Raw genomic sequence first — 13,232 nt, 5'->3', positions numbered from 1 at the left:
CCCCCCACCCAACCCCCTGAATTTGAGGGCATGTCCCCCTAACGTATCTCAATTTTTTGGGAAAAATGAAGCAGAGACCACCATTTCATACCTATATTTCAAAAATGACAAGGGAAAGACTCTGTGATTCCACTGTCAGGAGGGGTTAACCCCCGTACCTCAAAATTTGCAGCAGAGGCCACCATTATATATATATATATTTCAAACATTTAAAGGCAGACACGCCCTGACCCACCTAACACGAGGGGTTATCCCATTCTGTACCTAACCCCACTCGGCTCGCCGATGCCGCCTTCATTCTTTAACTGTTGCCGTTCCCCGCAACCCAATGAAATATTTCTGGAACCGGGTCAGTAATACATACACTTCGTATTCTTAAAACGATAACTGACATCTGACATATTATTGTGCTGTTTTATAATCTCAAATCTCCTAATGCAGCTTTAATGAATACAAATAAATTTTGAATTAGCGGTTCGTTCGAATAGAAAGGAAATGTTTCTAAAACCCTTTGCCATTGGCTTCAGAACAACTCTACATTTTATAAGAGATGTCTGAAAAGACTTTGTCGTGTTGTTGTGTCGGCGGGCGAAAACACGACAACACGAAAACTCGACAAATACCTAATTTGTCGAGTTTTCGTGTCGGCGGGGCGAAAACACGACAACTACCTAATTTGTCGAGTTTTCGTGTTTTTTTTGTATCGGCGGGGCGAAAACACAAAAACTCGACAAATAATGTATTTGTCTTGTTTTCGTGTTGTCATGTCGGCGGGGTGAAAACACGACAGATAAAGGGCGCCGACACAACATCTTTATACCCGCCAACACGAAAACTCGACAGATAAATCCGTTGTGTTGGTGTCCTTTAAACGTCGAGTTTTCGCGTAAAATTTGTCGTGTTTTCGCCCCGTCGACACGAAATGGCAGAAATCAGCCACCATATGTACCCCATCTACCAAAATTAAAAAAAAAAGAGTTATGTATAGAAGGAAAACTTTGTCTTTCGCAGACACAGCCTTTGTACAATAATATCAAAGGTTGCCTTTCTACAAGAATTATTATGAGATCTGACATCTTTAACAATTGTGGCGTCCACGAGAAAAAAATCTTTCCAAATTGGACACCAAAATTTCCAAAAGAATATTACGTTACAGCCATATCAAGTTTTTTTTCTGACAATATTGATAAATTTAATCGTCAGGAATACACGATTATTACTGTGTTTCATCATCATATAACGTGGGCGGATCTTTTTCTCTAAATTTTGAAAAGATCGATTTCGATTCTGATAGTCACAGAAAGCAAGCCACATATCTACGTCGCAAGCTACTCTACATATGCAAATATAAGATTTGAATGTCACTTTTATGCGTTTCGACGGTAAGATCATTCGGTTCCAGACTTAGTTTTAAGAGCGGAGAATATTCAATACACCAGAAGTACTGTTTTACCAACTTTGATTCAAGCATTGCATACATATACTGAAAAGAGATATATGTAGGTGTCTTATGTGCATTCATGCAAAATTTTATAGAATCAAAAATGCATTTTTAAATCAAAGTATAAATTTCTGACTAATCACATTAATGAATACGGGGCCTGAATCGCTTTTTCAGGAATTCTTGCAAATCACACCAAAGTACTAAAGTCCCAATGTGATCTATTCCCGTCTTAACGCACAAAATCTCTTTATTTCTTAACTTGTTTCGGATAACAAACAGGAACTTTGGAAAGGAAAGTAATGAAACAAATAGTAAAATGAGTAAACGTTATTCATTGTGTTAATTATTATTTCGTATAAACGTATAAACTAATTGCTGAATCATTCATCTATGGATAGATATCCGTTAATAAGGTTTAATCTACGGACCCGCAACAATATTGCAAAACTAATGGTAGACGAAAATTAATATTACCAAAGTGCAACTGTCATCCCAAAATAATATTTTAGTGAAGAACTTTGAACCTTCCCGTTACTGTCATGCAGATAGTTTCTGAGACATGAAATACAAGCCTGTATTTTTTCAGGGGGGTTGCCTGAAAACGAACGAAAACAAAGGAGCCTTCATTAAACTAACAGCCGGAAAACACTAAACACTGCGCCTTTCCTTATCATACTGACAAGTACTTTTATTATTTCAGAAATGTTATATGTTGAAAACAAAATGGTGTTCCTTACGAAAGTACAAGTCACCAACATTATTATTTTTATCATACAAAGTGGGTTTAAACCGTGTGAAGTAAGCAATGAACTAATCTTAACAAGTGTATTGAGAGCGCGTTACCTCCAGTTAAAGCAATTTCTACGCAGGTAACCTGGTACAACGCCCGGATATCAACACCATCCGGCAGCAACTGAGCATTGCTTCTCATTATCTCCAACAGCTCAATGCTTTCTTGATACCTACAGAAAAATTATGTGGTATATCCGTTAGAGTGAACATAAACATACAAGATTTCAACGAGGTCTTTTACTTTCAATGTTAAATGACACTTTATAGTCTTAATTATGATAATGAGAGGCAAGCTCTCTTGTTAAATAATAAACATTTACTTTGAATTATTTAAACGTATATTCACATGTAGAGATATGATCAAGTCTGGATAAATCCTAAATGTAATTGTATTTCTTGATTAATATATTTACCTCTTTGCAGGGTTACGATTAACGTAAAAAGTAATTCACATAAAAACATTTAACTACAAGAAAATGTTTTGAATGAATCAATTCACCATAATATATAAATCTGTAAAGACATAGGCAAAAATATCTAACATACACATTCCTGAACAAACACAGGAAAAAGTAGTAGGCGCAAAATGTCTTCGTGGTGTTAACATCTCGAACACAGGTGCAAATGTCTGCTGCTGCTTTACCTAATTCAAGGAAAAGAAACACGTTTTAACGCCCATCGACCATGCTATACAGAAGAAGTATTGCACTGATGTAAAAGCAAACCTCTTAGGTATGCAAATTGCTCCCTAAAGTTTTAAATGTTACACTTAAAAACTATATTTCCATATTTCTTTCTATAAATAGTATCAAGTTTGCCTTAAAATAACACAAATACCATATAACTTGCTCCAGTGATATTGGCAAATGTTCCAGTAACATGCTTCAGGCATACATCTTGTCCATGGCGGAATGTCAGCGCAGTTTGAAATTTACGTTATACAGCAATGTTTAGAATAAAAACTCAGTAAACGGCTGGTATGTGCCTTTTGGTTACATTGGACCATTTACTAGTCTCACCTTAGTACCCCGGTCATAAGTGCACTACATGTGCCATTATGGCATGAATAACACTCCGCATGCGTATATTTACCTATTACTACTTCTCTTTTTGTCAATTTGATCGTTTGATCGTTTTCTTCCATCAGGTATATTTCTAAAATCTTTACATAGTCTTCCCACAGAAATACTGTTAACCCTTTCAAATAAATCAGATCCTGAGGACATTATAAAAATTAGGTGAACATACGCCTATCCCAGGAACAGAACACTGAACCATAAGAATCAACGTCTTGTGATCTTGCCTACAAGGCTAATCTGACATGTCTTTGAACGACATTAGATTTGGGTTTAGGTAACACCGACACATTTCAGGTCACGTGATCGAGAATTATATCAGATACTGACGTGCATTGGAGTTGAGCCATCGACCTTCCGCAATTCTACTAAATGGGACACGAGCGACGTTTCAACCTAAAGCTGAGAACATGTGATTTGAAGTCATCGAAATTAAGGAGTCGGCCAAATAGATCAGTTTGAGAAGTTGAACTAATGTTTCAGGGCGGACGAACGTACGGAACATATTAATTCCCATATATCTCAATCCAAACGCGTTTACAATTTTAGCCGCAGTATACTACAAACTAACTCAAAATATCGTTCATTATAAATAGAGCCCAATGCTACAGTGGTAATTTCACAGACAAAACAGTGGCCATGAATAAAAGTGATTGTATGGTTTGGAGTTGCATCTGTATTGTCCGCGTTTTGATAGGAGCACACTGAATAGAAATACGTTGATATTCATGACGATTGTGAATTCACTTTTGAATATCATGGACACTGGAAACTGCATGAATGTCACAAACAGAAAGGGATATGAAAATTCAGCATGCGTGTGACAGGGCAGAGCAGGATATGATTTTTTTATATCTTTGATGGGTTGACACTTACCTTCTCACCCTCTTGGTCTTATGGACAGGGCTACGTAATATATGCTTTGTACTCCCAACTGTATTTGAGAAAAACACTCATGCCAAGCTTGAAGTATGCTGAAATATGTGGTGTCCAAACTGACGGAGTGCCTATTGAAATATTTCTACCCAAAGCCGAGAATAAAACCATGAGGGATGTTTAAAACATTTTAAATATTTTGTGTATTGTGATTTTCGAAATAAAGGTAAACGAAACATGCAGTTTTTCATTTCAGACCCTCAAAGTACTCCCAATGGTTAGACTTGCATAATTCTAGTCCAAGGACCCATTGCCCGTAAGCAATACGTTAGGGGGACTGTGGTAACTATGGAAGTACTGAATATCTACAACAGCGAGAGCTTTGTACATAAATTGCGTTTTGCAATTATTGGCCTTTAACCGACGATTGGTGGTAGCCCACACTTTGTTCCAAACCTTTTTTCACCGGTTCAGAATAGTATACATAGGTTTCATCACATCTGACGACAACTTGTCATAATTTGGAATCAACTTGAACAACACTTTGGTGGCAGTTCCAACACGAACATTTTTTCGTGTCGTCAGCCAGTAGATGCAGCACGCACCCACCCACCTTCCTTTCATGAGTTCTTTTTAAAATGAAAACATGGATCGATTATGGTGAAATACCAACAATGCGTGCAAATCTAGTATCATTTAGAAGAATTTCTGTTATTTTCAATGAATTTTTGTCTCACATTGCAATCTTCGACCGACCTGAATTTGCTGAATTTTCAGCAGATCTTACCCTCTAATCACTTTACTTTTCGTCTTTGAACCATTACATAAGACACATTACCAGACCCATAACACGAATCATTTCGGCAAAATCTCAGAGCAACTTAAAATACTGCGAACTTAAGGTATTGGACCCGTAATAGAGTACCTCTTTTCTGAAGAGTATTCAATTCCTACCATAAATCTACTTTGACTGCAATTTTCGTGTGTGTGGGGGGGGGGGGGGGGGCCCAAGGCGGGCGGGCGTAGGTTCAAGCCCCACTGGGACCAAAATTGTTTTTTCCATATTTTCCTTTTTTCTAGTAAGTTTTTACTTCTTTCAAGACTTATTATGGATGTATTGTGCAAAAGTGGAATATTTTCACTTTATAAGCGATTTCTTGCTGTTCAAAGTGAATTTACCTCTGAATCAGAAGGGGTAGAGTTAGACATCTTTAAAAATACTGAGTTACATGCGGTAAAAGTTCTCTATTTAGCCCTCATATTGTGGAAGAAATGCAGGTAGGTTTTACTTCTGCCCCAAGGTTATTTTTGAATGAAGTGATCAATATTCAAAACAGACCCACATGATCCGACCTTAATTTTTCAATGTTGGAGTGTGAATTCTGTCTCATTAAATCTGTTAACTTGGGGCACCCTAGAAAAAATGATATTTACAGTTTTATTTTGTGTTTTATAACTGTTTAACAATAGTTTGATGTTTCTTTTATCAAAATTAATGCTGTAATGAATTCTCTGCAAACGTTTTCGATAGTGGCCATCACATTGAAATTTGTCTTTACTTTAGCTTGAGGAAATATAAAGCTGTTTAAAATTTGCAACACAGTGCCAAACATGGTCAACTTTAAGAATATACCAAGCAAATGCCATTTTTTTAAACATTACTATTAGGGGTCCAATACCTTAAATTTTAAACCGAATTTGCTATTCGTTTTCCAACCATTTATGCAACAGTGTTAAACGACTGCCTAAATTGAAATGATAAAAACGCTACAAACGGCTTATCTATTTATACGCATATTGAAAACAGGCATTCAGTCGTAAACCACATTAACTTCAAAACTTTCGCCACATACCAACTACCTTGGCCTTCTCCAAGTGTCCGTGCAAGAAGTTCTCAATGCAACTAGTTCCATAGATCTCACAAAGTATAGTTCTGTCGTATGTTGAAAGTTCGTCGTTTCTTTTCGCGCATCTAAACATATGAATAAAATTAAAAAAAAACATGATAACCTGTCTATTCATTTGAATTCCAGTAATTACATATGTGACATAGAACAGCAAAAAATGGAAACTTCATAATTCGCTCAACATGATAAAAATGAAAATGCTGAGTTACTGTTGGTTTAATTGAGCCAGTCCGTGGATAATAGTGTAAATGTATGCTACCGTGCACGCCCACTGATCCCCGGCTTGAGCACTTAAAAACAAGAGACCAATTATTGCAGTGGCAATACAGAAGCCCTTTACCGGTGAAAAAACAATTTCACTTGACCTTCAATAGTGACCGTGACCTTTGACCGACAACCATGGGTCATGTGCGCAACACATAGTCTAATCATGAGGAACATTTCTGTGTAATACTAAAAGTCCTTCAATGCAATTAAAAGTAATGAAGCAGAAACAAATTTTTTTCTTGACCTTAAACAGTACACACGCTCAGTTTGTGTGTTACAGTACGCACAGTACACACGCTCAGTGTGTAACAGTACGCACAGTACCGACGCACAGTGTGTAACCGACAAGCATATATCATGCGTTGACACATTGTCTCATCATGGGGAACGTTTGTATACAGCACTAAGATAATCCATCACTGCATGCAAAAGTTATGGAATAGAAACCATTTTTACTTGACCTTCATTAGTGACCTGGGCCTTTGACCTACAAGCATAAGGCATGTACGTGCATAATTTACATATTGCCCTCTATATACATATACACACTGAGCTTTATTTTACCTAGCCTAAATACTTTTTGAGTTATCGCAGGACCCAGATTTGCGGATGGACAGTCGGACGTTCCTACATATGGAAATTTATGTGGCTACTCTGTTCTCTCTATTGTTCCTTTAGCCACGTTAAGAAAAACTAGTCACATAAAAGATTACGGAATGAATGACATCAAAGAATAAGAGCTCCGCCATGCGGGGCAATAAACGCCTGAATGGTTACATGAGAGGATTTGTTTGTTTGTTTTGGATTTAACACCGTTTGTCAACAGTATTTCAGTTATGTAACGGCGGGCAGTTAACCTAACCAGTGTTCCTGGATTCTGTACCAGTATAAACCTGTTCTCCGCAAGTAACTGCCAACTTCTCTACATGAATAAGCGATGGAACCGAACGATTTGACAAATCGTCATGGAGAACATACGCCCCGCCCAGGGCTCCAACTCGCGGTCCCCCGATCCGTAGATCTGCGCTTTCCCTATTGAGCCAAGCAGGCAGGCTTGTTATACCAGAGGAGGATGAGAGCAAAATTAAAATAACTTTACAGCCCAAAGGACAGGAAGAACAAAGGGAAGAAATTCCAAAAAAAGTCCACAGAAAAAAAATCTAAAAAATATCCTTACAAGGTACAGATATGTCAATATACACTTAAAAATGGATATATCATCCATGTTGTACCACAGAAAAGTGGTCTCGGTTTTCCCTACGGCCAGTAATAAAAAAAAAATATCTATAGAAACATAAAAGGAAGGGGTCAAAACATAATACGTACCTTCGGGCGTATAAAAAGTACAGTTACCTTTTGTTCCTATAGCCACCTGAGTATGCAATGCAAGCTCGAGCGGACGGACGGACGGCATTCCTGTAGTCCCCTCCTGTGTTCCACCGGTAGGGGACTAATAAAAGCGGACTCTGCTTGATCGAATATAGGGGATACATTGTACAGCCACCACAATACACTTAAAGAAGGTGTGATAGTTAATAAAATCTATAAAAAAAACCTTCTGAAGAATAGAACGCAAGGAAGCAAAATATCTGAAGACTCGTTTTTATTAAGGCTACAAAATATGTTATAAAATATGAAAACTCTCGTGTCAATTAGTAGCGACTTGTAGAACCCTGCTATACATATATTCTAGACATTAGTAAAACCTATTTGTTATTGGAAAGCATGTAATCTGTCCATTCTAACATCTATGTAACCACTCAATCTTGGTAAATCATTGTAAATCATTTATATGAAGCAGGCAGTGGTTGATACAAATCGATACAAAAGCTTACATTAAATCGAGTCTGATTTACTAGTGCAATTCCCGAATGTCCTGCACTCGGGAAGTGTTCCTTACGTGTATATGTTATACATGTACTAAAGATTTTCGATTCATTATAACAAACATTTTTTTCCACTTTTTAACAAGCCAAATATAAAATGGAATGCACAAAAATACAATAGGGATATTATAATAGTAGCTTGATCCGAGATTTTTGATTCATTATAACAAACATTTTTCCCCACTTTTTAACAAGCCAAATATAAAATGGAATGCATAAAAATACAATAGGGTTATTATAATAGTAGCTTGATCCGAGATGCTGTATTCGGCTCGAGTGAATTTTGCCAGGACGGATTACGCGCCTCATGTGATTCATGCTGGTAAAAACCACGAGAACCGAATTCAAACTGCCAGATCTATCTACTGTTATAACGAGTCTTTTACTATATATTATTGATCGAAATCTTCAATGTCAATGGATGTTAAAATAGAACTTAGTGTAGCTTTTGTATACGCTATTTATAGAACTGTCACAGATCATGCATATCAAATGAACGTCATACCATACCCTCGATCTGACAAAGCCGAATACAGCATCCCAGATCGAGCTACTATTATAATAACCCTATTTTATCCTACAAGATGATCTACAAACTTCTCGAGGATACTATATATGGCTGGATAGATTAGTGATGATACTTCTTTGAACAAGAAATTGTAACAGCATTATCAACGTCCCTCGCCCATGGACATTCCCCACAAATCATACTGCATCCCAAGACAAGATCCGATCTGGCAAAAATCCACTCGAGCCGAATACAGCATCCCGGCCAGATCGAGCTACTGTTATAATGTTGCATTCACCTATATACACAATATAGTTTTAACTTGTGCCTTGGTTTACATTCTGGAAATCTACAACTGTATATAGCTGTTTTATAGTACCAATTATCGTACTTTACATAACTTCATTTTCTAATTAGTGAGAAGACTGATAAACATTATTATATAAAAGTAATTTCATGTACCCAACAAAAAAAAGAGTGTTAACTTGGATGACCTTCACCTTTTAACATGTCACACATTCTTGCAATTGTGAATATATATGCCAAGTTATTTAAATATATATCCATGCATAAAAAGACTAATCAAAAATACCTAGATTGTTTTTATCTCCATGTGTGATCTTGACCTTCAGCTAGAGGTCTGGGTCTTACATGTGACAAATCTATTTGTTATGATGACTGATTTTGCCAAGTTACTTGAATTTTTAAGCATACAAACTAAAGTTACTGACAAGAACAAAAATGACATATTATCCTTGACTTCTAAGTGTGACATTGACCTCTTAAACAGGGGCCTGGTCTTGCACGGGACATGTCGTATTATTATGGTGACTTTAAGATACCTTGATGAATAGTAAATGTATGGAAACGACATTAAAAAGATGCTCTAAACCTGTGATCCCAAAGTGTGACCTTGACCTCTAGCTTGGGGTCTAGGTCTTTCTCATGGCATATTTTCTCGTTATGAAGAAACCTTGTGCCAAGCAATGTCAAAACCCTTTGAATGGCGGAGTTGTAGACCATGCAGACACAGACAAATCTGTTACCCTTTGACCTATAAGTGTGACATTGACGGTTTAAGTTAGATTTCTGGGTCTTGTGCATTGCATGTTATCTCAATATGAGGAACATTTGTGCCAAATGCTTTCAACATTCTTTGATAAATGGTAGAGTTATAAACCGGAAAGGGAACAGACAGTGGGTCTTGTGTGAAACACGTTGTTTCATTATGGGAAAAAAAAGCAAAATTATTTATAAAATATTCATGGACGACAGTTATAACCCGGACACAAAGTGTGACGGACAGACGCATTCCATGTCTATGCCCCCTTTTTTCTTCGAAAAAGGCAGAGGACAATAAATTCAGTTAGTCAGCTTGACTTAATAAAAAATAAAGCCTCGAAGTATCCTTACATTCTTAGAAGATCCCACTGTAGTCCTTCACAAGTTGGTTTCCATCCTTTTTCTCGACAGCACTCTATCATCGCTGAATAGGCTGCAACTACCTGTTTAACAGAAAAATACTAAAATGATGTCAGTATTTCTTGAAATGCCGTGGTCCATTTCAAGTTAAGTTTAACAAAACTCAGTCGTCGTAAAGTTACAATATCTAAACAAGCTTAATAATAGTTTTCAGTACCTGATGTATGTGCGCTCTTCCAGAAGTTATTGTTGTGAACAGTTTTACAGCATGCGCTATCTTCGAATTTGAGTGCCCTTGTTCTTTATCCATTTGGAACAATTCAGTAAACAGGTAGCCTTGTTCGAGAACAGAGACATCGAGAGACTCACTGTACAAAACATATACGAATAAAATATGTGAAAAGGTCGAACGCAATCAAGCAGAGTAATAGTAGACTCGGTTTGACCGAGTTGGTTAATGAGAGGAAAAGAAATGTGCCACACCCCGTAGCCCCATGGTACCGGCTTAAGCAGCATTCTGTTGCAGTAAAAATGAAAGTTCTCACCGATCCCAAACGATCGATAGATATATTAACACTAAGGCCTAACCAAATTAAAAAGTTGTTCATCGGATTTGCCGCTCGTATATTTTCAGAAACACAAAAAAAATATTTATTTTTGTTTTTGGCTTGCGCTCGCCCCATTGAAAAAAATCAATCCAAAATTTTTTGGTGCGCTACTTTTTACGGACGTAAAAGTGTATAAATGCTTATAATTCCAGTCCTAGATTGTTCTCAAATGGATTTTAATCAAAATAGATACATACTATGCACACATCGTCTCACTTATATTTAGTTGCATTAAAGTTGTTTCCCCTTTATGCCGTTACGCCATTTTCTTCAAATGTTTACCAAATTACATGCTAAAATTAAATTAAATCACAAGCTAAAAAATCGATTTATTTCATTGAAAACTGGATGAAGAAAAGCTTACTAAGCTTATTTGATAACATCAATCTACATTATTTTGGTAAGGGTAAATACTTATTGATGCATGTCACTTATCTGTTTTCTGTTTTTCCTGTCCAAATGATCAGCATTTGGCAAATGATTTGCATACGAAAGTTGGTGGGGTAAGGAATTTACATTATGAGTTGTTTTCAGAACCGTTACGATTTTCAGATTTTCCAATCATTTAGTTGACTAATGTTAATGCACGTTAATCTCCATTTCAGACTTTAATTGAGACTTTGTTTCAACAAATTTAATATGTTATGAAAGTTTAAAGTTAGAAAAAAAGCTGTAGGCTACAAGAAGACATCATGCTCGACTTTTCTGAATTAGAGCTTTGCCAGTAAAAGGGGCATGACAGTCAGAAGCTTTGAAAGTACAGAGCTATTGGTTATTATATAAAACTTAATATTTGATGTATCAAAAACTTTGTAAAGTCAGCTAAGAATGCTACATTTTCATAGCAGTAAATATTCAAGTCACATATGTATGCGATAAGTATGGTGTAAGGTTACGCATTGTTGTTTATTACATATTTTCTAACAGCATTTTCAAAAGCATGCATTATTTGATTACAGTGTACTGTATGACACTGTTAATACATTTTTTCACGAGTTCGCTTTGTTAGGCATCTGCAGGTCAGATTTTCTCAATCCCTGGGGACTTACTTTTTAATTTAAAAGGGCTATGCATTCTATTTTAAGGTTTTTATTAGTCAGCCGAGAGCCAAATAAAGATAAATATATTTCTTCGCTCTTCGCTCGCTCCTGATTTTCTCCAAAACCTAAACAAATATTTTGATTATTTTTTCGCTCGCCGCCTCATTTTTTTCAGAAAAAATCCGATGAACAATTTATCAATTTGGTGTGGCCTAAGACCAATTCTGGGGATACTTTTTACATCCACCACATGTCACTTAAATACCGCGTTTGTGAAAGTTAATGAAATATGTGAAAAAATCCTTTTGGAAGCATAGAATACAAGTAAGCAAAATAATAGCACTGACTGACTTTCGCAAAGAACAAGAAATTATAATAGCATCTAAACCAAGAACGGGGATATTTTTACGGTAAAAGCAAATAAATTAAAGCAGGTTTACACAATATAGCAGGTAAATGGACAATGGTGTCCCAGTTCACAATTTGTATAACCCCCGTTTAAAAACAAATTTACTTCCAGGCTCTTAAAATTTACTTAAAATTTCTCTACTATTCTTTGCGGCATTTTTTGTGCACGGAAACAAAAATACATTTTACATTTTTCTTCAAACTTTCTCCAATACCACTCTCTAATCCAATTTACATAAATAGCATCTACAATTTTCCACCTGTTGTGTGTGCGAAACCTCCAGCACCAGAAGAATTTGATGATAAGCCAGAGATTTCGAACTGGTGAAGATGTCGGTTGCTTCGATTCTTTGAGCCCAAGGTAAGATGCAGCTACCGGCATAAGTCTGTATGCATCTTTTACATCACCCTTATGATATAGAATCTGGATGAAATAAAATATATATCACTCTTAAATACCGTATATGATATTTTCCTCTTATAAACTCAATTATCAAGTATAGTAACACGAACGGTTTCCTTGGATACTGCACTGCTTAATGCAATGATATTAAAGAGTCTTAGAGTCTTTTATTTAAAACTTTTACAAACAATATTGCAAGCATAATTATGGACTTTGGATTGTCGAGATCTAACCTAATGCCACCCCCCCACACACACACACCACCACCACCACCAAGAGAGAGAGAGAGAGAGTTTGTGCTAAGCCAGTGGTAAGAATATTGTCCGTGATTTAACATTTATAATACTTTACGTCCGTTAATGTTTGGTCAAATCGTAAGTAATTAGTGTATACATTAGCCATATTGACATATGGAGTACAATGGGGGTTGGCCCTACATTTCAACGAAAACAGAAAAAATTTCTATAATATCTTATGTAATGTTATCTTAAGGTTTCGATGGAGGCCTTGAGAAACAAAAATCAAACAACACCAAATCATAGAAAGAAAGAGTTGTTTGACATGAAAATTGAACAGCATGTAAAACATGTATATT

General features: G+C 36.4%; 1 protein-coding gene across 2 annotated transcripts in view; it reads right to left on the bottom strand.

Moving 5' to 3' along the window:
• LOC123545144 (adenylate cyclase type 10-like) overlaps positions 1–13,232 on the bottom strand; it is an 89,171-nt gene that overhangs the window by 21,196 nt on the left and 54,743 nt on the right. The window contains exons 24-30 of one of the 2 annotated variants that reach the window (XM_045331455.2): positions 12,495–12,658; positions 10,396–10,546; positions 10,170–10,261; positions 6,042–6,160; positions 2,783–2,879; positions 2,288–2,406; positions 1,919–2,039 (exon numbers count right to left, since the gene is read on the bottom strand). In XM_045331455.2, the coding sequence (XP_045187390.1) occupies positions 1,919–2,039; positions 2,288–2,406; positions 2,783–2,879; positions 6,042–6,160; positions 10,170–10,261; positions 10,396–10,546; positions 12,495–12,658 (863 nt within the window). Of the gene's footprint in view, positions 1–1,918; positions 2,040–2,287; positions 2,407–2,782; positions 2,880–6,041; positions 6,161–10,169; positions 10,262–10,395; positions 10,547–12,494; positions 12,659–13,232 lie in introns of those variants that run through there. The other variant, XR_006685273.2, reaches the window with a different exon arrangement.

The sequence above is a fragment of the Mercenaria mercenaria genome, chromosome 1 (assembly GCF_021730395.1).
Source record: "Mercenaria mercenaria strain notata chromosome 1, MADL_Memer_1, whole genome shotgun sequence".
In the NCBI taxonomy this organism is placed as follows: domain Eukaryota; kingdom Metazoa; phylum Mollusca; class Bivalvia; order Venerida; family Veneridae; genus Mercenaria; species Mercenaria mercenaria.
This window is presented reverse-complemented; position numbering and strand designations above follow the sequence as displayed.